Here is a 20929-nt window from a genome sequence, read left to right on the forward strand (position 1 = left end):
AACAATTTAATAACTAAAATAAAGTAAAATATAGCGATAATAGAAAGAATACCAATAATAAGAATAGTAATAATAGGAAACAACAAAAGAAGAAATGAAAGCTCAGAAAACACAAGTGATGCACAATACAGTTGCTCACCACCGATACCCAGCCCAACCCAAGGAGCGATCTGGCCTTCGGGGTGACTTCCCCCAGTTTATATACTGGGCATGACGTGCTGTGGTGTGGAATACCCCTTTGGCTAGTTTGGGTCAGGTGTCCTGTCTCTGCTTCCTCCCAGCTTCTTGTGCCCCTCCTCACTGGCAGAGCATGAGAGACTGAAAAGTCCTTGAACAGGGTAAACGTTACTGAGCAAGAACTAAAACATTGGCTTGTTATCGGCATTGTTCTCAGACTAAAATCAAAGCACAGCGCTGCACCAGCTACTAGTAAGGAGAAAAAAAAAACCTAAACAACTGTTACAGCTGAAACCAGGACAACTGGGTAGCTGAGTTCTGTGGATGCTATGGCTGGCCTGGCATGGTCTGGGAGCAGAGGAGCTGGGAGTACCATCCTGTGAAGAAACCGGTGTCTGTATTTATAGCCTGGGAGCCCCTGTAGTATGTGTCCCTGGCAATGCTGGTAGGAGGAGAGAGGTCTTTTCTCATGCTGGGGAGTTCTGAAGCCTAGATCAAATTAAATGACATTATACTGAGTCTGGATACCAATATGTAGCCAGTGCAGATTAAGGACTAATAGTGACTTGAGTTTCCATTATATAGGCAGGCTTCTGCATCTTATGTGTTTTACTTTTTCATCTTGACCTAAAGTTTCATTCTATTTTAGTAATCCAGGCTTGCAAAAGCATGGTTTATCATTGTAAAAGTATGGTTTATGATTTCAATACCTGCAACCAGATAAATGGCTGCAATTCCTTAGGTGTAGGACGTAGAAAATAACCCCTCATGCTACTGCTATATCTATACATCTACACAATCCTCATTCAGGTGGCACAAATATTCCCTTCTTTAATAAACCCAGGGTTTATTTGATCTGATGGCAAAATGAAAACACGCACCTCTTTTTACAGAAATAGGAAATTCATGATTTAAAACAAGTAAAAATCACACCAACTTATGGTAATAAGGCAACTGGTGGTTCCAGAGCTCTTAACACAATGGAAAACTAGATGTATAGTTTCAGAAATGGAGTGATGTTTGATGGTATGCTTGTCTAGTGTTAAAAAAAATAAATGTGGAAGCCTGCATAAAAAGTAAAATTTTATTTATCCATATTTTTATCGAATGAAAAAATTTGTTGGTAGAAGTAGCTGGCTACATCAGCTGCAGCATGTATCGATGCCCCATCGATTCTAAGCATTTACCTTATTGCAAGCATTTGTGTAGGTTACTATGAATAAACATAAATACTGATTTGTACGAGTTGCCCTTCCACTGACACAGAGATATATTACCTTACTTTGGAAGTCTGTACACCCTTCTGCTTTGCATAGATGGCTAAAGGAGATGCAAGACACCCGTCTTTGGAGAGGCAATTTAGAGGAGAGAAAAAGGTCTTTGTGCAATTTTACAGCCTAGCCTGGATGTAAGTAGGGCAGAATTTGGTCCCAGAAGTTTTATTCTTTGCACTTTCTTAACAAAATAAAACAGAAAAGCCCTTTGGTTTTACTATTTAACTTATTTTTTTTGGTAATAGACAAAAATATATTTCTAACTTGCTGCTTTAGCCTTGCTTTTACTTTTTCATTATTTGTCCCCTAGACCTCACTATTTCTACGTTCTTCCCTTTGTGCTTTTTGTAAGAAGGGGATACTCCGAAAGAATATTGCCTGACTTCTTATGCTAATCTCGCTTCTATTTCAATTCATGTTGACTTGGAGAGTATGCCTTGTAAATAGGAGTACCAACTGACATACTAAATATAATCCTTAGTTTCTAAGCATTGATTGTTTTCACAGCATCCTTAAAGGGTAAGCTTCCTTACTATCCAAATATCATGGCTGGGAAACTGAGGCTCACAAAGGCTGTATGACTTATGTGAAGCCACAGAGGGAATAAATGTTGAGTTTAGAATTCCTGGCTTCTGTTCCTGTGTTTGGATTCACGTCGTCTCGCAAAGAAATACTTGATTCCTCCTAATATTACATGCCTTTCTGTGTCTGTTAAATGTAGCCATTCGAAAAGTAGCTGGTACTCAATTCTCTCTCTGTCTGTCCTATTGAAACTAATGAATGCCTGCAGGCAGGCATAAGGTATCGTTACCTTTGACAGCCAGTATGTTTTATGTTTTAAATTATGTGTTAGGCAGGATTTTTGGATACTAATTTGATATAATGAGATGCGCTTCTAATATCAACCCTAGTTCAGGAAGGCCTTGCAGCCAGCCTACTCTTTATTTAAAATTATTCCATTTCAGATGTCCTAATGAGTGCTGTGAGTTGTGTAATTCTTTCATAATTTTCCCACATCCCCAGAAGGGAACTGGTGGCTGGAGTTTTTTCTGGTTTTGTTTTGGTTTATTTCAAATTAGAGTGAGTGCAGAATAAAGATCTGGGGGAAGAGTTTTGTGAAGCAGTTGCTACTGTGAGAATGGCAATTAAGAAAGAAAATATTATAGTCTACAACAGTTAATGTTAAGGCAAGTCTCGATGCCTCTGCTGTTTCCCATTATCTTATAAATATCTTGACTCTGACTTTACAGTGCTGTTTATAGAATTTAATAAAGCAAATGTAATAATGCTGCCTGTGCTTTAATGCACAATCTCAATTGAGTTGACCAGAAGATAAATAGGAACAGGAATGATAGTGCGTTCCTACAGATTGTTTTTAATAAGCATGTTATTTAGTTGATCAGCCTGGTGCAGTAATGCCTCCTATCCTGCTCTACCAGACAAATTTATTAATGCTCCCCCCCCATTTCTCTGGGAACATTGATTCCCTGCAGACATATCTCTATTAAACCTCTAGAAAGTCACAACTTCCAAATTAGATTAAGTAGCAGGAATGGTACTAGAAGAATCAAAGAAAATTGAGTGCATTATTGAATTCATGCCGCATTGTCTCAGGAAGAGATGGGAGTTATGTGTAGTGGTAACTTTTGTCCTTACTGTACTAACAAAGCTGTGGGCACTGCTGTCAAACCTAATTGTCTGCAGCAGATTGGGATAAAATGAATCTTTTCTCTTATCTAAACTCATACCTAGTGAGATTTTACAAATGAGAAATAGATTTCAGAAAGAAGCTGTACAACTGATCAGAATCATTTGCCTCTATTTGCTGGACACAACCCTATCCTAAAAGCGCTACTGACAAAAATTTTAAGAAAGCATCTGGCTTTGGATTGTGAGCAGACTTGCTTGTCATGCTAGCAGTTGCAAAATGCACATACTCATTTTAAAGCTGCCTATTTCTCATTTTGATCTGACATATTAAAAAGCATATAATTAATGGTTGACATTAGTAATTAACATTAACTTTATGGTGCTTAATATGCTATCATTCATCCATCAAATAACTGGTATGCATAATATCTTTCTATAAAGGTTTTAATTGCACAAAATGATCCTTCAGTTCTTGGGCCCTGCGGTTTAAAGTAGTTGTAAATACGTTTTTAAAAGATGTGAATTTTTCGTTTATTGAATGTAAACATTGTTTTTGTTTCTCCATAGGAGTGTGCACAAACGTGTAAACCAGGGACTTCAACTAGGGACTACGGCCCCAGACACACAGCTTCCATTAGTGGCTAAAGAGCACCACCTTGCTGTCGCCAGTGCTCTCTGGAGAAATTTCTTTCCCTACTTGAAGAGCCAGAGAATGTCACAGATGCCACCTTCCCCGCAGCTTGCTGATACAGCTGCAGGTTAGCATTGACCCTCCCTATGACTTACTGGACTTGGTCTATTTCTGGATCACAAACTTTCAAGGATTTTGTATTTTGTATTTCTGCTTCCATGTAGTAACTTAAATTTGCAGAAATGCAAAAAGTAGATTCTATGCTAAATATTTTGACAAGAAGGAATATTGTAATTGTGAATTACTTAATAGAATGCAAGCAGACTGAGAACTCCAAAGGGGTTTAAAGCTATTTAAGCCTGACTTCTTTTTCACTACTAGTCATAGGCTATAATCAACATTGCAAACATATATACAATATAAATGAGAATAACTTCTTTCTCTATATCTAGAATTTACAACTTTTTGTTAAAGTTGGAAATTTTGTGTTGAACTGTTCATTATGGTTGTGATTCAAACTAATTTTTTTAAAATAGTGTTTTATATTTTAAAACTATTTTTAAAAGGTTGGGGGGTTTTTTTGGGTTTGGTTTTTTTTTTTCTGAACCCTTATGGTCATGGTCATAAAAATATTTATAATTAATTTTAATTATTTATCTTGCTTTACACTGAAGGGTTTTAATCTTGAAGTACAACATTCCATGTCTATGTGAACTCCATGTGCAACGAGTCAGCATGGTAGTGAATAGAAAGAAATACCTGTTTGATCTTCAGCTTCAGTGGCTAGCATTGTATTCTGTCATTACAATGAAATCTTGTATCCATTTAACTAAAATTTAGAGAAGTGAAATATATAGTATTTTTTCCCATCATGATATAAATTAGGTGAAGTTACAAGCTCAGAAGTACTGAGTTAGTAATAGAAAAGTGGCAAGACCCTTCGTTTGAAGTAGCTCTGCAGTAGTTGGTAGGTAACATTAATGAAGGAGGCAGCATGCAATAGTAGTGGTCTCACACTGGTGAAGCATGTATGGGAAACAGCAATACAAATCAAAGAAAGAGGTTGTTAATGTCAAAACTTTCATTCATTTCCTACAGTGTCGTATCTTTTTATTTTATATTAGCACAGTGATACAGCAAGAAGAACAACCTATTATAAACTCCACTTAGAAGCAGAGGAGTGCAGTTGTGACCTTCTTTATAGAGATGTGTTAGGCAGTACTACAGAGGAAGGCAAACCCTTCCCACGCTGTATGAGCTTCTTGCCTGAGGTTGCAGCCCAGAGGAGAGAGCAGCTGTCACAGCTCTCCTGCTCCCACCGCCAGGCAAATAGCCTGGGACTCACATTATCATTTCTGACTGCTGTTTCTCCCCTACCCATGTTATGGCTGATGCTGCAGAAACAATGTGATAATCTGGAAGGAGGCTGGCACAAATTGCTTCCTCACCTAAGGCAGAGTGGGGACTCTCTATGACCTTTTTTATTCTGAGGCACATAAGGAAATGTGAAGCCCTTCATAGCTTAAGGTAGTCTGTCCCTATACTATTAATAAAAATAGCTGAATTATTGTTTCTGAAAACCAATTTTTTCTGTCTAATTCAAAGTCAGCTTCCCAATGCATGCAGTTTTAGAAATCATTATTTTAATAAATTAATATTACATTTATATTTAACTGGAATTGGAGAATGTGGGAACTAGTGAGCTCCTTTATTTCATTGCCCTCCAAAGTCAGTTTTCCTGACTCATTCGATGCCTCTCATTTCCTATAACCTAATAACTGCTTAGCATTTCAGATTACATTTTCTTCTGGAGTTTAAATGCATTTATCATTTGTAGCATAAAGAATATGCTATATCTTTTATTCTGGTAGTGTTAGATACAGATTCCACAGTAGAGCTAATAGAAACAGCAAAATTAATAAAAACTCTGCGCAAAGTGCTGTCCCAGTTTCTAGATCTGCAACTGTTAGATAAAGATTGTTTTTTCAAGAATAAGCTTGTCCATAGTACTTTATTTGCACAGTAACTTCTGATACATGAAACTCTGTTCTAAAAATAGGACAGGTACCAGCTTTTACTGAGTGAATTCTTTCCAGATATAGTTCTTCACTGCAAGAAGTGTATGAAAACAACAAAGCAAATAAATAAAACTCAGCCTTGTAAAGCACAGTAATACTTGTATGTACAAAGGAAGAAATGCTGGATGGAGGCAAGAAAGGGAAGCCAAGAAGACAAAAACAGCGAGTTTTTAGAACACGTTTTTTATTGCATCAGTAGTAGAGCTATGCCTTCAGGATTTATAATCTGTGATTTCATGAAGATACTTAAAATTTGTATGTTTGGATCCACTTTCCCTCTGTTGCATTCAGTGTGTCATGTTGACTTACAAACTCCTCGGGACAGAGACTGCATTTTAACGTGTGTACAAACACTATCTGTTAGAATAGTTGCCCAGTTTTAATTGAGATTTCTGGTACTACCAGACTGCGCATTCTTAATTGTAGTTAATTTAAAATGCTTGTTAGTGGAACAGGGATGTACTGAGAAACCGTTAACATGGTGCCATGTTTTTCTTTCTTTAAAATCAGGTTTTACTCTCTTAGCTTTGGATATACCCAGCAAAGCCCTATCAGATCTCCAGCCACAGCCCATTCTATCAATGATGCAGCTGTTTGGATGGGATGACATGGTGTGGCCTCAGCTGGTGTCAAGATATCTAAGTCACCTAATTCAAAACAGGTGAAAAATTGCCACTACTTGTTCTTCCAGTACCTTCATTAGGCTTGTGGAAAATGTTGCTTCAAACAGTAATGTTTGATTAAGATGGTCCTGGTTCTGTGCATCTGCTTAAGTTCTAGAATGCTTGAAATCACCTGGGATGTTTCACAGGGAATAGGGGTGCTGTTTGGGTTGGGTGTTTTGTTTGGGTTTTTATGTGTAAAGATACTCAAAATTTGTCAGGAAGATGGGTAAGTATTTTGAAAAAGTTATTTGTCTTTTATATAGCAAATCACTTATTTTTTCCCAATAGAGACAATGTTGTTACTAACAGATTCGGAAAATGGGGACCTAGACAATATCTTCACAGAGAGGTACTTCCATGAAGAGCAGTAATGCCTCTAAGTGAAATGGCTGAAACCATAACCTATTTTTAATTTGCATAGTTATAGTTATCCACTCCTTCTATTGTTGCTATGCTTGGGCAAAGTTGTTACAATGCGGAAAGGCAGCAGCCTCCTGCCCTGGCTGCACTTGAAGTTGTGCTCGGTAAATTTAAAGTATTGGACTTGTTTTTCCCCTGTTTGTTGCACTTAACACAAAAACTTAAATCTTCTCATAAAAAGTCAAGAAAACATTATCACAGAAATCTGAAGATGCTATATAGTAAGTATTCAGTGTTTAAATATCTTGACTTCTTCAAAACGAAGAACTTCTGCAGGAAGCCGAGGAGGATGGGTTGGGCAGAAATGCATGTATTAAAACTTTCTGTTTGACAAGCTTGGAACTCTTTCTGAGTGCATATTAATATTCATGTAGCTCAGGTTTCTGAGACCTGCTAAATGGATGCTTTAAATTAAATAATAGGTTTAGAGACTGTATCACATTCCTATGTTTTGCATGCCAATGTTGACTTTTCAGACTCACGGAATTGTTTAAGTTGGAAGGGACCCTCGAGATCAAGTAGTCTATTTTGTCCAATGCTGCTATGCAAGCTTCTGCTTCAGTCAACTAGAGCAGTTTGCCCAGGATACGGTCCAGTCAGAATTTTATATACCTGAAAAACTTTATTTGCTTTAAATGGGCCTCTGTGAACCTAAGATAGATGGATGGTGGTGGTGGTGGTTGTTGTGGTGTTTGGGTTTGTTTGGTTTTTTTCCCCTCACCCTGCTTCTGAATCAGGCTCTGGAAGCACGGGCGGTGAGAGATCAGAGAGAAGGAGTGTTGACATGTCGGGCTGTATTTGAAAGTGAAAAATATTGCACATTTTTAGGGTACATATTGTACTAAGGAGCAAAGCTGTAAATCAAGATATAGTAAAGTGATCGGCAAAGATGAGACTATGGCCTTCTCACAGGGCCATTCACAACATTGAATTTAGTTGCTCACGTATCAGTTTGGAACTCAGGAGAGGAGTGTTCAGTCCTCTGATTTGCCATATTTCTCTTGTATGATGTTTTGTAGGGTGAGTTTCATGCAAGGTTCATGCAAGATACTTAGGATGTGCTGAATGAAATAGGAGTTAAGAACATAAATATCCATTTACAATTTGAATTTTGTTGCTCTTCAGGTGAGATCAAGAAAAACATTTTGATGCCTAAACTGGAATTTTTGGTATAATTTAGGTGCTTAAGGCTAATTACCAGTTTCCCCCAGTAAGCACTCAAGTAAGTGATTTAAAGCAGTTACTAAAGTATTCGTTAGCAACATTGATTAAGCACTTGACATATTCTTATGTACGTATCCACAGATATATTGCTATGCTGGCTGAGGTAACATTTACTGTGCTTGGAACCACGGCCAAAACATTCCTGTTCTCAGGTGTTTGGGAGCATGATTGCATTAGCAAGTGCAGAGCACATACATATAGCTAGTACTGAGTTCCCCATACAGCCCTGCTGCCATAATTTCATCTAAAACTGCAGTTGGTATTGAAGATAGCTCTCTGGCGTACATTACTTGAGAGGTTAGAGTACTTGTGCAACAATTTGGAAAACCCAAGTTAAGTGGGTCTTGCACCCCGAGGGAATTCAAACCTTTGTTTCCAAATAACGCCATAGAAAGGAATAAGAGGACCTTGCCCTCTTCTGGCAGGTTGTGCTGTGGAGTAACTGAAAATGTGATCTTAAAGGTCTTTTTCAACCTAGTTGATTCTACAATTCTATGTCAGGTTCCCGGATCCATACTGAGAGAATTAGCAGGAGAAATCATGGCTCCATAGTTGCGGATATTTGTCTTTTGCTTATATGTGTATGTTCTCTTTCTGGTTCTCTCTCATATGTTCTTACTCACTTTTTTGAACCTCCTCCCTGCTGGAAGCATGGGGCAGAAAGCACTCACACGGAGGCAAATATTTTTGCCCCCAAGCTGTTGGGGTTGCAGTTGTCCAGCCCCAAGGAGAACTGTCTCTTTCCCCAGTTGCCTCAAGGCCAGTAAGATAAAAACTGAAGTATCTGAGACAAGGCGAAGGTATGTTCCTACCTCATCAGCAGAGCTGTAAGGTGCTCAGATTTCCTCATGAAAGGACAATGAGTACCTAAAATAAGGCTTTTTTTGGTAGAATTATACAGAGGTATCGTACTTCAAACACTGTCATTATATGCTAATAAGATGGCAAATTTTTGTGGCATGATTCATGTACTTCTTTACCTTAGGCAGTTGTAGAGCAAAAAGTTATCAAAGTATCTAAATGCTGGGATCTTAAGACTTTATTGTTACTGCACTCTGATAATTTTCACATCAAATATTCTCAGTTGAAAAGTAAAAAGATTATTTTGTTGCTGATGCTGTTATATACCCTGCAAGCTCTGGGAATATGCGCAAAAGCTTTGGCATTTCTTTTGCAGTTATGCCTAAAAGTTCCTCTTCAGATCTGTGTTGTGTGATATGTGATAGTATTTTAACTTGTCTAAACTAACTTTAGGCATTTGTATAAGCTCACTGGTTTAAAAGGACCACTTGCCATGCTTCTGGCAGGTAGTTATTGTTCTTTCCTTTCTTAAGGATTAGGAGCATATTGCTCTCTAGTTTTAGGAAGATGCCTGAGTGGGTTACCTACCAGTATGCAAGAGAAACAAGAGTTGAGACTGCAGCAGGAAGTGGTTTTGTGAGCCTTTGAGGCCAAGTGGACTGGCTGTGTACATCAAGATCATATAAGGCTAGAATTGTTTATACGTTACTGCAAAGAGCATTAAGTCCATAGGCATCCTGGTTTTTTCTCTTTTGGTGCTGGAATTTGATTTCGATTTTTTTTATATTTTATTTGCTTGCATTTGGTCTGTTTATTTTGTCCATAGTACCTCAGCAGGGATGTACAGTCAAAATATACAGTTGACATTGGTTTTAACTAAATTAAGCAGAAAGAAACTTTATTAATGTGAGAAACAGAATCCACTCTGGTTCCCATCTGGACCTGTGCTGACTTTCTGTTGCAAACATGAGTAAAAATGCAGTAGAAAATAAGTAGATTTATATGCACATATATCAAGAAAAAGAGTACAAGCATTTTTCATTAAAGTAGAAGCACTTAGGACTGACCAGGGAGGAAATCTCTCACATAAAAAGGTGTAACTATTTGGAAGAAATTTCACTGACCTGAAGCACACATGGGGCTTGTCCGATAGGAACTGAAATCAGGGTGCAGAACAGACCTGCTGTCCATTATCAAGGGGTTTCTGCAGAATTAATGATGTGGGACTGGTATCCTTGGGAGAAAGTGATCACAGCAGCTGCTCATAGTGGTAAAGCAAGTAAAGCTTTGGGAATACTGAACAGTAGAGTTCAGGGATTGTGCACTGAGTGTTGATTGGGCCATTGACTCCAGCCTGACACCTGGCTGTGAGTGTTTGACTGAAAATATATACAGCAAGTTTGCTGCGTGTGGGAATGTGTGTGTGTATATATATATCTATATATCTCGTGTGTGTATACATACAAAAATGCATACCTCTGTAAGCGTACATCAAGTGTAACGGTTTACTTTCTCCTCTCCAAGGTGCTTTTTTATGTTTCCCTTTTTGATCTGTTTCTAACACGACATACTGCTTTATTTGCTAAAGCAGACCTTCTCTTTCTTTTACGTGGTTAGAAATAAGCAGACTTCAGCGTAGCATGGGGCACCTGAGCTAGCTGTGTCTGAAAGGCTGGAGCAGCTTAAGCAGTGTCAATATGAAGTTCCTGATTGATTCAGATAACCATTTCCAGCACTGTACATTGACAGTTTAGATCATACTGTCAAATTACCCATTGTTAGAATAAGCATTTCCCATTGTACAAATTTTTCTCCTCTGTTTTATGTAGCAAAAACCCATGTACGTGTATGTATATTACATATTACCATGTGTGGCATTACCAAATTTATCGTGTTCACTGTATTTAGGCATCAGGATATTGTGAGCAAAGTCTGTAGAGTACACAAAAAGAATGCCAGTTGGCCTTCCTGTTGCTTTATTTCTAATTGTTTCTGTGCCCCGTTTTGTGTGTCTATAGCAAAATGAGCCACTCTGGCACTTTTTTGCATACTTTTGCTTAATCTCTACCTTTTTCTTCCTCTTTTACCCATGCAGTGCACTGTGTGAAGCTTTTTCTAGTATGGGATATACATCCTATGAAGCTTTGACAGTACGTTCTTGGTTTCGATGCGTTTTGCAAATGTTCATAGATCAACCAAGTGGTATGCTGGCCAAGACAGATGCTGAGAGAACAGTTGGTAAGTGTTCACATTTCCCTAATGTTTGCAGTAACAATTCTATATTGCAAAACTGGTGAACATTTTCAGCTAATTACAAAATGTATTTTTGTTTGTATTCCTTTACTTTTACCTAATTACAAAATGTGTTTCTTTTCGCTGCTCGTGCTATTTATTGATAGTTTGCCTGCTCTGCATATGACAAATTTATCACAAACAAAGATAAAAGAGCTTGTTTCCTTGGAAGCAAAGAACAAAAACTTGCTCCCAAGGAGACAAGCTATTTTCCCCCCATGGAGAAACTGCTCTGAAAAAAGTGAAAATCTGAAGTAAATAGTCAGAAATCATGCTGTGAATGCCCTAACAGAAAAAACAAGAAAAAAAAAATCAGTTGCAATTAATTCTTCCCTTTTTTGTATTGGATATTTTGCTTTCTTAGAGCAATACTTCATTGCTTCTATAAAACACTGCAGTTCTATTTATCTGTAGAATACATCTTCCAGCGACTGTTTTTCATACACATTTTGTAGATTTTGAAGAAAACCATCAATGAAATTAAAGACTTTGTTATCCATACTTAAAGCTATTAATTCTCTTATAACTGTATTAGAAAAATAACTAGTTTGGACACACGTTTTTTGTGTAGAGGGGTGCAGTCTGTTGCAGAATCTTTGTATTTTAGACATTTTGAAAGCATGTTTCATTTTATTATTTTGGGACTAAAATAAATTGGAAGGCATAACTGTACACTATATTTACTGCTGTGCTCTCTTGTAATAACCAGGAAAAGCCTATATGGAGCAGCTGACTGAAATGACAAGACTGATCTTCAGGCTCTCAGAAGTACAAAACATTCTTTCAAAGGCTCATGTTGAAGAGTCAGTTTTCAAGCAAGACCCTAAAAATGCTCTTGTCCAATTCATTAAGGTACTGTACATCTCTGCTAGCTTCACAGGAAAATTTTAGTGAAAGGAAACTATATGTCAGATTTTTGCATGTATGAAAAGAAATTAATCACACAAACTTCATGAGAAATGTTGTGATTTCATTTATATTTACTTCAATGTTTTTGTTTTCTCAGGCTGTTGGTAGAACTTACAGCAGCCTTCAGACACTCCCTGAGAAATCTGCCATGGTAGCAAAGACTCTGGAGTATTTAGGTGATGTATTAAAGAATGTAAAACCTTATCTGAAGGTTAAAGGACCTCCAGAAGGTCTGCAGCTTACATATCGGATCATAGGTAATTATTTTGCAACCTCTTTTCTTTCAGGAAACAGCTTTAAGGAATCAATAAAATGTGATCTTTTTGTATTTTGTCTATATATATATACTGTCCATCTTAATGGTTTAAAAAAGCAAAGTCACCAAGATGTTAGTTAGATATTTAATTTTCTTCCACAGATTTTCTTTGGGTTTTATCCTGATGTCTAACCTCCTTGTGGTTTTTGTTGTGTTGCTTTGTTTTTAATTACTCCTGCAAATCAATATTTTCAAAAGTAAGATGTTTTCATGTCTTTTACTACTGAAAACCACCTGTTTTAGAAAAAACCCACCTAAAACCAGCAAGACAGTGAAGCATTGCTTCTGTCTGTTATGACAGACTTTCTTTTTAGTTAAGAAAACGTTACAAAGGTTTAGGAAAAAAAAACCCGATCAGGTGTATTTCAGTCACTTCTTCACTTTCTGTGGGCTTGTTAAATTATAACGACAGAGCAAGAAACTTAACAAATCTAAACACCCCTTGCCTTTGTTCAGATTGTGTCTTCTAGTGTCTCCTATATCACAGCAGTGATAATAGAAGGAGTACTTATAGCTGGAATGAGCACATTTCCTTCAAAGCAGGAAGCTTTGACAACATTATTAGAAGTATTGTTAAGTGATTGTTCTCTTTCTCTATGATTGATCATTGTGTTTTCTTTCACTCCACAAGATTAATTTTGTTTTGCGTGGGTTATAGAGATGGTAATGAATGACTTTTATAGATTAATAATATCTTGTAACAGCCTACTTTTGATCTTTCATTATTTTCAAAGTCTTAAACATATTTTTTTGGGATATTCCTGTATTTTCAACCCAGCAAATATTTTCTTGCTTCTAATTAAATATAAAGTTAAGATGTCTGTGAGAACTACTACATGGCAATCTTGTTTTATTTAGTCTGTATTTTGAATATGAACATTCATATGGTATATAGAGTTATTTTCTCAAGAAAAATTATCTCACCTGCAATAAAGTTATTTCTCAAAGTTAGGGTATTTACACATCAATATCTTTTTACATTTTTTTTGCAACTCAAAAGGAAGATCTTAAAACTGGCTCAGAGTTATATACGTGAGAAGTTAATATTTTGAAAACTAGAAAGATGCTCTTTGAGGTTCTTATTTTGTGAACTAGGAGTGACAAAGGTCTGGAGAGACCATACTGGTTTAAAGGAGTTGGCTGCCCCACATTCTTTTTAGTCTTCTGAATTAGATGCATTAAATAGAATTTGAAAGATATATAACGTTTTCCTAACATTGAATTGCTGTGTGAGTAGTTGCTGATAACGGGCACAGTGTTAGATAAATGTGAAGGGAAGGCAAAGGCAGTGTCACTCTGAAAAATGTGCTGAACGCACACAGTGAGGTAAATGTTTTAAGTGCATGTGTGCTGATTGCAGTAGTGTTATGTATCAAGTTTAGTTAATTTTTCTGCAGGGATGTGGGAGGCTGTGCTTTCTTCAGCATTACTGTACTTTTCCTAAAAACTTGCAATGAATTGAATGAGTCTGGTACTTTCATTTTGCTGAACTGTAAATATACTTGAGTCATCTTAACTGGGTTTTTTTAAGGGAATCCCATGGAATGAGTACATGGGACTTAAATTGCTTTGGGATTTCTTGCAATTTTTTGTATTTTCCAACAGGTTGTCTGGTAAAGTTCTGGGCACCAATACTGGCTACTTCCAAAGCGCAGCAACTCTTGTTCCGCATCGTGGATTGCTTACTGCTGCCACATTCTGTGCTCCAGCAGGACAAAGAGCTGCCTGTGGCTTTGCTGTCTGCCATTCAGGAAAGCCTACCTCTTTATCTTCAGGTAAATATCTGAACTCTATTACCAGCAGACGAATGTAGATCTTCAGGAAAAGTTTCATATTGCAAAGGATGTTTTCTTTTTCCCTGATCAAAACAAGTGTTGACTGAATTTAAAGAAGCAGCAGGAGGAGCTTTTTCTTCTTGTAGAATTGGAAGGAAAAATGCCACCCTCTCCTCTTGTTGCATGCAGCTAGGCTGTGGTACACTCTGGAGCTGCTAGTCTAATCGCTTTATACATAAAGCTTTTAGCCAGCCTGCTGTTTACACTGGTCTGATGTGAGAGATTTCTGAAGCAGTGGATCAAATAATCTTAGTGTGTAGCAGGACACTTGTTGAGATGACAGAGCAGAAAAATGTTTTAAATCATCCTTGACTTGGCTAACTGTAGATAATTAAAGATGACTGCTCTTTTTTTTGTTGCTCTTAGGAACAGAAGAAACTTCTCTATGTATCATGACACTGTTTTATCTTAATAGTTTGAGAATATTTTTTGCTGAATCAAGTTCCTGCTGCTTACACTTACATGACTAAAGCCTTCTTGCCCGTTATTCCTCCTATTCTTCCCTCAACTTACCTGTCACTCTTGAAACTGTAAGACTTGTTGATGCTGTAGAAAAAGACTAAATCCTGCTGGTGAGGAAAAGAATATATTTTTTGAATAAATGACATGTTTTTCCTTGTAAATCCTCAGGTCTTCTTTGATTACTATTTTCCATTCCCACTTGGTCTTCAATTTGATTGCAGTCTTAACTGATCACTTTACAGGATTGTATTGTGAAACAGTGCAGGGGTGACAGTCTAAACATCCCTTGGATTTATTCCTTTAAAAGTTGCACTGTGATCAATGGCATGTCATGTGGAAGTGAATATGATTATATAATGATGTGCAAAATACGACTTGCTTTGCTGCTCTGTAGGTATTTTCAGAAGCTATATACATGTAGGGCCATCTGGACACTGGTATTACTACAGAGTGTGACTGTCTGCTTGCTAATTTAGGATTTCGGTCGAAGAGCACTGTTTCTCTGTAGTCTGCACATACGGATGTAGCTTTAAGATGAAACCACTCTGATTGTTTTGAAGTCCAAGTGTTGTGGACCTTTGTTTCCTGTTTTCTTTGTCAGTCTCTGACTTCCTGACCTCACTGTCCTATTCTTCAGCAGTCTGCTGCATAGTCTGTGTGCTTTCCAGCTAAGCTAGATGATCTTACTGACCAAATAGTTTATTTTAGACAAATGCTGCTTATAGAAAACAAGTAATTCTTTAATTTGACAAACACTTTTGGGGAGAGAAAACTAAGAGGAGAAGACTTTATTTTTCCTGTTCAACATAGAACTTCTACATTTTATTGTTTGTATTTACAAAGTTGCAACATTTTTAAAAGCTGCAAAATGCTTCATTCCAAAATACTTTCTTCCCCTTTAATTGGGGAAGTGGAAAAATTCCTATTTAGAATCAACTTGAAAATATTTTAGTATCAGTTTTAAATTCTCTTAGGACTGCTTCTGAACTTCTTTGAGATCGAATGGATTCTAGGCGCTCTCTGACTTCTCAGGTTATCGTTTCACAGTTGGCTTGAGCCAAGTTGGCTTAAGGCTAAATTCATTCCCTTTCACCCCCATGTGCATTCCCATTTAATTTGCTTTAATGATTCTGTCAATAGCAAATTGTGAGCGGATTCAACTAGTAACTAGCCCACAAAACAAACAAACAAAAAACCAAACCCCAAACCAGAAAAGTGATAAAACACTGTATGTGGGAGGGAAAGCATGTAAATGTGGTGGGAGAAAAGGCAGATAATCAGCATCCTTTGGGAGTAATCCCACCTCGACTAATTTAGACTACTGGCTCTTCATCAGGGACTGTAGCGTTAGGACAAGGGGTAATGGGTTCAAACTTAAACAGGGGAAGTCCAGGTTAGATATAAGGAAGAAGTTCTTTACTGTGAGGGTGGTGAGGCACTGGAATGGGTTGCCCAAATAAGTGGCAAATGCTCCATCCCTGGCAGTGTTCAAGGCCAGGTTGGACAGCGCCTTGGGCAGCCTGGTCTAGTGTGAGGTGTCCCTGCCCATGGCAGGGGGGTTGGAATTAGATGATATTAAGGTCCTTTTCAACCCTATTCTATGATTCTATGGTGAAATGTGTGATCAGACTCTCCTTGGGTGGCTGCCCTGGTCTGGTGCCCATTCGTGGATGTGGAGCAGGGGTGTTTTAGTGCAGGAGCCTTAATTCACCCACCCTAATGATGTTAGACAAACATTGTTCTATAGATCTGTCCCTGTTAATACTCCAGTTTACAACTTAATCCTTTGGCAGCTACATGAAAATAAAGAAATGGGAATTTGGACACCATGCAAAATATCTTGTTATACATGCAGATTCTTTATTCATAGTTAAAGCATAAAAACCCTTGAGCAGCATTTCTACTCAGAGGTCTTTTCAGTTATTTTGTTTTTTCTTTTTCCAGTCTTCTGAAAAGTTCCAGGCTCCTTCTCAATCTTCTTTTCTTTTCCTGAATTCTCCTTCTTCAGCTCCTTCAGCATGGGCTGCTCCTCCTTTGTCCAAGAAAACCTCCTTAAATATTCAGAAAACATCATTTTGCAAGCAGTGGTTTGAAAAACTTCCCTCTTTCCAGAGCTTTTAGCAACTAATCTTAATGTGGTTTATTCGATCCTTTTATGTGGGTTTTGAAAGGATTTGAAATCAGTCTTAGTAGCAGGTAATTAATTTCACACATTCATTGATGCAGCGATCGTATGAAATCCTATAGAATTCCTGACTTGTGTAGAAAAAGATTCCCCAGTCACATACCCTGTGTAATGGTAATGCAGCTGGCCACACAACTTGGGCAGCAGGATGAAAAACAAGGACAGCATTGTTGTCCTTCTGCTGTACTGTGAGAGGGCATCGCCCTTGTTCATCACCCTGTAATGAACACCCTATAATTGTCACCCTACAATTGTTCATCTTTTAGCACATCATACGAAGCTCCTTCTTCCCCCACAGCATCATTTATTACTACCTTCCCAATTCATCAAAACTGATGACTGTGTCTCACCCTCCTTCACCACCTCAAACATACACATTTATTTTTAATAGCTCAAAATTAACAGGCTTTGTTTAATTGAAAATTTGTTTAATTAACAAGCACAAATAATTGTTAAATGCACTAATTAAGACCAGCCATTGCATTTCTCTCTCCTCAATTCACACTGACTGTATTTACTTGTTATGTTTGTGTTTACTGTACATACAAATTTGGGCTATACAACTGTGCCTTTTGACAGCTCTTGGGCAACTGCGCTTGTTCTCCACTGTACATTGAGTTACCTAGAAGCTTGCTTCAAACTGAGTCACTGATGCTGCCTTGTCAAAATAGCTTAGCTCTAGCAACTTTTAAACTAGTATTTTTTTTTCTTGCCTAAAGGGTTACTGTCTGGCTATTATTTCTTTCACTTGCATCATCTGTTTTAGATAATATTTGATGACCTAAGAAAGATTTTGTTGGGATATAATGTCACAATTGTCCTTGGAGTTGTTTAAATGGTGGACTGCAGAACATAAAGCATCAAGAACATGAATGAACAGCCATTTTATAATTCTATGGAAGTGTTCTTAAATATGAGATAGTGAGGCATGTAAAATCTATGATTGGGTATTTTGCCACTCTAAAAAGAAGTTGAGCTGATTTGTGTGATAGCGGATTGCTGAAGCCTACCATGGGAAATTTCAGATTGAGATTGTGCTTGGATGGATTTCTTTGGGAATTATTTGAAGGAATTTTAGTATTTATTTATCAGTAATACGGAAAAGAATGGAAGCGGTGTACAGGACTTACTTACTTTAGAGAAGAAATAGCACTTTAAATATATCTTACAGAATACAGTGTGGGTGCATGGAATAAGCATAATATACATAATGATGGGAAAGGTAAGATACCCTGTTTGATTTATCAGCATTAATCCTGTCCAAATACAGATGGTTGATTGCTATCTAAATACAGGAGAGTGGTGAAAGAGCTTAATTCCAAGTAGTGCTTGGCACATACATTTTCCAGTGATTTTAATGGGTCTGTGCAGGCTCAGCACTTGTCAGAGATCAGACCTTAAAAGCCCTCCTGTGAGCCACATCTGTGGTCCGATATTTGAGCAAGCTTATTAATACATTTTGTGAATTATAGTATGTGTTTAATAGGAATTGTACAACATTAATTGGCGAACAGCAGATTTATTCTAACAGCAGGACTGATATTACAAGTCATCATTAGATAGCTTGGCATTTCTGCAGTGAATAGTTCCAGTAATCCATACTAATCGGTTCTTCGCTCTCCACAGGTGATTTACAGATATATAGATAAATCAGAAGAAAGAGGCAGCTCTGGCCACAAAAGGTTCCTGCAGTGAACACACACAGGAATCAGTTGCCTTTCTGCTAAAATGAGGAGCAGATGTTGTCATGCCCCTCTGCTCCCCTTAAAAATTCTTTGGGGTTTTTTTTCCCTTCTTTTTTTAAGCTCAGAAGATAGCTAAAGAACATAGTTAAGAAAAAGAGACCGGCTCTATCAAGCCTTTAAAGTCCATCTGCTTTGTAGGGATTGTCCTAGGGGTCAGATGTGACTGATTTCAGATCTTTGGTCCAGAATTGCAGTCCAGTAGCATGTGTTTCTTTTCTCTCTCACATGAACAGTAGCTTCCTTCATCTCTGTTAATTACTGGTGGGATTTAAAAGAAGAAAGTTTCATGTTATTTCCTTGCAATCACATCCCTGGCCAGTGCTGCCTGCGATGTTTTGCCATTGTACTCGGAGATTTGCAGCTGCTGTGCAGTGTCGGTAATTTATCCCTTCTGCCCCTGGGGATATGGCATTGTAAAACCTTGTGTTGGTCTGTTGCTTTCAGCACTTTGTAAGAAAAAGGAGTCCAAAATAAAGAACATGGTGTTGAGCTAAAGTCAATGGGCCCTCTTGTCCAAAAGAGAAATCCAGGTTCTTTTTCTGGAAACTTTTAGGGAACAGTAGAAGCATCAGGGTCAAATGTGTGACGATTCTTCCCTGAAGACTTTGATGCCGTAGATGTGCCCTTCCTGTGTGAGGACTGATGTGTGGATTTTTCTGCTATGTAGAAGAGAAGGATTTTTTTGTTTGGGGGTGTTTTTCTGGCTCCCAATAAAAAGGAAGGCAACTTTTATCAGTGGAAAAAAGAACTGAATTTATGTCTTGAAAGCTGTTAGTGCTAATCTTGTAACTTTCATTAAGAAAAAACTATGAGGATCCTTCTTCAAGTGAGAATTTTGTTATTACTGTGTAGTTTTAAAAATTACACCTTTTTTGAGAGGCAGCACCTCTGCCTGACCCATCAAAAAGGAACCTAGAATCCTTCCTAAAGAAAAGATTAGGTAACAGAAAAAAAGGTGTTTTCTTTTTAAATGTTTTTTAAGCTAACAGCTCTCCTTACAGGATTTCAAGAGCGCTCTCAATCCTCATCAGATAACTGAAGAAAAAGCATCACTAGTTAACTTATGTCCTTTTTTAACTTTCTAGTCAAGAAGAGTATCTCTCAGTAATGCTTTTGGCAGTGTGTTGTTTTGTTGGTGGTGGGTTTTTGTTGTTTGTTTTAATTTTCATTTAATCCTTTCCTTCTTTTTCATATTACATCTCCCCCATCCCACACCCCCAAAAATGAGAATCAGTTACTTCAACTCAGAAAATGAAAATGCTTTTACAAAGCATCAGGCTAGCTTTGTTGCTCCATCTTAAATGAAACTATTAGAAGATCTGCAAAAATTAGTCAGTGTTCCTTCAGATAATCTAAATTCTAATATTTTTTGCTATTTATTGCACTTATTAAGGGTCATTGGGATCATTTCTTAAAAATAGTAACTCTTATTATTTAATAATAACTGATTTCTTCCTTATTTTCTTGACACTTTGTAGCATTTGTTGATCCTCAATTTGAAGAACTGTCTCATTTCAGTAATTATCATTGTTAGTTCTTCATAGGTGTTATGTTCTTCATGTATTCTTACAGGTGTCCTCTGTAATATTGTCATGTGCTTTGTGTCCCTTTTATCAGATAGAATAATACACTTACTTTCTCACAGCTTTTTTATTTCTTGTAGTGTTAGAACAGTCTAAAGAGTGCCAGCTCTGATTTTGGGACTATGGAATATTTTCTGTGTAAGAAAGAGCTGTACTAGAGAAAGCACAGGCAACAACTCTTCTTCATGCCTGCTGGAACATCTTACTGAAAACACCAAACAGGCTTACATACTAAATAATCTGTCATCTATAACAGTCTGAGTCTACTTGCCAAGCAGTGTTTTTAAGAATTCTGATATAGTAGCAGCTGCTTTTTCCTACAAAATTTTGCTGCGTGTACACAAAAGGAGAAGAGAACTGAACTGTTGAGCAAAGCCCCTGTTCAGGAAGTGTGGCTTTTATCATCAGGGCTCACCAGAATTACCCAGGAGCTCTCTAGAATTATGTGAAGTTAAACCCTAACCGAAGGTGTCTGCATTCAGGAGGGCCAGCAAATCTTTCAGGCATGTCCTGAAGCACCTCATTTCTTGAAATCTCATGTTTCCTGTGTTTGTTTACTGTGGAACCAAAAGTGGGAACTCCCCATTTCAAGGAGGTGCCAAGAAGACCCTTAGCTAGTTCTCAGCCTGTTTTTTTTCTGAAAGACTTGTTCTGTCATGTTCGTACAGACAGGTGTAGATGA

At 37.6% G+C, this 20929-nt stretch overlaps 1 protein-coding gene across 3 annotated transcripts in view; it reads left to right on the forward strand.

The window, feature by feature from the left end:
- Positions 1-20929, forward strand: part of MMS22L (MMS22 like, DNA repair protein) — a 94078-nt gene that overhangs the window by 63888 nt on the left and 9261 nt on the right. For all 3 annotated transcript variants that reach the window (XM_030489474.2, XM_030489475.2, XM_030489476.1), the window contains 6 exons: positions 3669-3859; positions 6321-6471; positions 11016-11158; positions 11922-12064; positions 12219-12378; positions 14043-14212. In XM_030489474.2, coding sequence (XP_030345334.1) covers positions 3669-3859; positions 6321-6471; positions 11016-11158; positions 11922-12064; positions 12219-12378; positions 14043-14212 — 958 coding nt within the window. The remainder of the gene's footprint in view (positions 1-3668; positions 3860-6320; positions 6472-11015; positions 11159-11921; positions 12065-12218; positions 12379-14042; positions 14213-20929) is intronic.

This window comes from Strigops habroptila, chromosome 6 (assembly GCF_004027225.2).
Source record: "Strigops habroptila isolate Jane chromosome 6, bStrHab1.2.pri, whole genome shotgun sequence".
In the NCBI taxonomy this organism is placed as follows: Eukaryota; Metazoa; Chordata; class Aves; order Psittaciformes; family Psittacidae; genus Strigops; species Strigops habroptila.